This window comes from Sphaeroforma arctica, assembly GCF_001186125.1.
Source record: "Sphaeroforma arctica JP610 unplaced genomic scaffold supercont1.2215, whole genome shotgun sequence".
Classification (NCBI taxonomy): Eukaryota; class Ichthyosporea; order Ichthyophonida; genus Sphaeroforma; species Sphaeroforma arctica.
The window spans coordinates 1-3,189 of record NW_014038343.1 but is presented as its reverse complement, the minus strand read 5'-3'; the positions used below and the strand labels follow the sequence as shown (position 1 = coordinate 3,189).

Below are 3,189 nucleotides of genomic sequence, written 5' to 3'. Positions count from 1 at the left end.
ATATATATATATATATATATACTATATATATATATATATATATATATATATATATATATATATATATATATATATATATATATATATATATATATATATATATATATATATATATATATATATATATATATATATATTTATGTATATAGATATATATATATGTATATATATATATAATCTGGCTGCGTGTGTGTCGTCAGCTTGCATGATGGTTTGTGGGTGGGTGTGATGGGTGTCTGTTCTGTGGATGGGTTAAGAGCGTGTTAGTCACACAGTTAGTTGGCCACTTAAAAGGTATTGCCACAGCTTCAATAATAACGGCTCTACCGGTTAGTATACCGTTGTGCTCTTGGTTGCTTAGATACGCGCATGTTATTCTCAGTCGTAGCTGACACAGAGGCACGTACGTCCATAGTTACTCATAGATGGTACATAACGTATTGCCTGTATAGACACCGTCCACCGACGGAATGGCCTGGCCCATATTCGGAGGCCATACACGGCTCTGCAAACACTGGCTGTAAACGTTAACATTACGCGTTAGCATCCTAAACACACATCTGTTCGGTCCATATGATCTGATTGGCGTTCCTCGAACCGTGCAGGTAACGAGCTGAAGGAAGCTCTGGGGATGATCACCAGCAGCACTAACGTGCCTCCCTATTACGAGAACATGCTCATGTATGGCTATCCCCCCGCGTACATCACCACCTCTGAGCGTTTCAGGCGTGAGCAGGCTGGAGCGGAGCAGTTACGCAAAGACATCGCAAACACCACCATCACCATACACCTGGGGATTGATTCGGATTCGGATGGTGATGCCAATGTAGCTGACCAACCCGCAAGCTTGTGCACTAATACTAACGGTGTGGAGTCGGTGACAGATGTGCCTGTCACGGGCAGTGAGGTTGTTGATAATGGTAATAAACCTCAACGGATTGCCAGTACCAGAACATCGGCCAGCCAATTGAGAGGCCTGGATGTATCGCCGAGTCGTATGGATCTGAGTGAGAATGAGGATATGGATGTGCTAGCAAGTGTTAATATGGACATGAGCGATAGTGAGAGCGAGTCTGAGCTGGAGACAAGGTCAGAGACTGTGGTAGAGGGACGGGTGGAGGCAATTGCGACCACACCCACACCGGACGATACGGTGGGAGGTAGGCAAGTATCAGAGCTCACCACTATACCGACAACCACACCGGGAGACTCAGCCGTGGCCAAGGCATCAGAGAGGGTGGATACGATTGTTGGGGCGTCAGAGGGGGTGGATACGATGGCACAGCCGCCAGCGGACGGCATCGACGCGTCACAGAGAAACCAGATCACCAACGAATATCCGCATGCGTACGCGCGTGCGAATGAACTAGCGCTCGGGAACCGATACTTTGACAGGCTGGTCGAGTTTGGGCGGACGGAGAAACCGGCGCACCACATGTATGCGTACATGGGACTAAACACGCCACCTCACAGCATCGAAGAGATGGTGGACTATCCATGGAACCCATACTCGCCTTACTTTGATGTGGAGAAGGAACAGTGGAAGCAAAGTCAGGTGTGTCCTTAGTTCGATATGGATGTGGACGTCCTTACATGTGTGCGTGGGAATTGTGTACCGTTGTGATATAGGTGAATACAATCAGACGTCGGTATACACCTATTTATCGATTGATCGACGGCAGTTCTAGTTCGCACACATGTGTCGTATTGGTGTATATATGACCACTGTATGACTAATATCCTTTTATGCATATTGTGTGCCTGACTTGGTATTCATTTGTGTATCTGTAACTGGACGTCTCGCACAAATATGTGCACTTATGCGTCTATGTTGCTCAAATGATTCATCAGCTGCCCTGGATTGTCCATTCACTTATCATTGGGACCCTCCCACCGGCCGCTGTCAGCACCTGTCGAGTGCGTACTACTATTTGTTGTAGATAATCGTGCCATTCAAGCCTACGCCATCGTCCTCTGAATTTAAATTCATGCATCCCTTGTGTACTTCTGTAGCTCTGAGTGGTGTGTAAACGCACTGTACCTACATACCCTCATGCAATTGGTACGTACACACTCTACCTATTCTCCTGAGCACTATATTCATGTATGCATATGTACGCATCTATCTCACTGTGTGCCTCGCCATGTGTGCTGAAGGCAATTGCACGAATATGTCCACCAACACCTCAACGCATAGGTTACCTGTATCGCAACCTGTTATTTTCCACATATATACCAGCATGTCTATATACACAACCACATAGCCTTTCTTGCTTGGACCTATCTGGACACCCAACCAACTTCCAACACAACCTTATCCCCATCGCCAGGTGTTCTACTTCTGGCGCCAGAAGGCCATGCGCGACAACGCGACCTCCGGAGTGACTACCGACTATCCCCACCCCCGCATGTACCACCCAACAACAGCCAACACACACACCCCGCAAGGCATACTACCCCAACCACACCCACCCACCCACCCTCTGTTGCAACAGTACTCACCATATGCGCACACAGCCTCAGCCTCAGTGTTCGGCTCCGTTTCATGCGCAGACGTGACGTGTGTGGCCCAGCACGCTGGTCCGGGTGTGGCATATGGGGGTGCGGGCTATGGGGGGTATCCCATTCCACGCGCTGCAGTACAAGGCGGCTACTATGCTCAGGTAACTAGCCAGGTGGGGTGCTTGACAGTCGCACTTTGTTCGTTATTGGTATACCTGTTGAGTGGATTGTGTAGGTGTCTGCGTGGTGGTCGTCTATTGGTAGCGTGTGGCATTCACCTAGACCTCACAACGTGTGCAACATCCATGACACGGCGGATGAGAGTCTCGATGAATCAGTTGATTGTGGAATTGTTTTGATCAATTGACTGTGATTACGGGGATCCGGGTACAAATGGATTAGATCAGAATGGGTGTACCAGTCTGATGTTGCCTTACTATTTGGGGGTAGAATGGGCGATGCAGTTATATTGCAAGGTGAAAGTCTACGCAACGAATCTTATTGACACACCATTGTTGACGATTACTTTAATCGTAAAATCTCTCTAGGTCGGCTACGTCTGTTCTCGTGTGCAGATATGGGCTTACTACTAAATAGACAACTTATATATATATATATATATATATGTGTGTGTGTGTGTGTGTGTGTGTTGTGTCTCTGTGTTAGTGTATATGTCGCCTATGTGTG

General features: G+C 47.1%; 1 protein-coding gene across 1 annotated transcript; it reads left to right on the top strand.

Moving 5' to 3' along the window:
* Positions 1 to 369: 369 nt before the first annotated feature.
* On the top strand, positions 370 to 2,667 carry SARC_12311 (hypothetical protein; the record flags this gene model as incomplete). Its single annotated transcript, XM_014293582.1, has 4 exons — positions 370 to 403; positions 606 to 1,555; positions 2,331 to 2,494; positions 2,574 to 2,667. 4 exons carry the CDS (start codon positions 370 to 372, stop codon positions 2,665 to 2,667), a joined length of 1,242 nt encoding a protein of 413 aa, XP_014149057.1.
* Between the last annotated feature and the right edge of the window lie 522 nt (positions 2,668 to 3,189).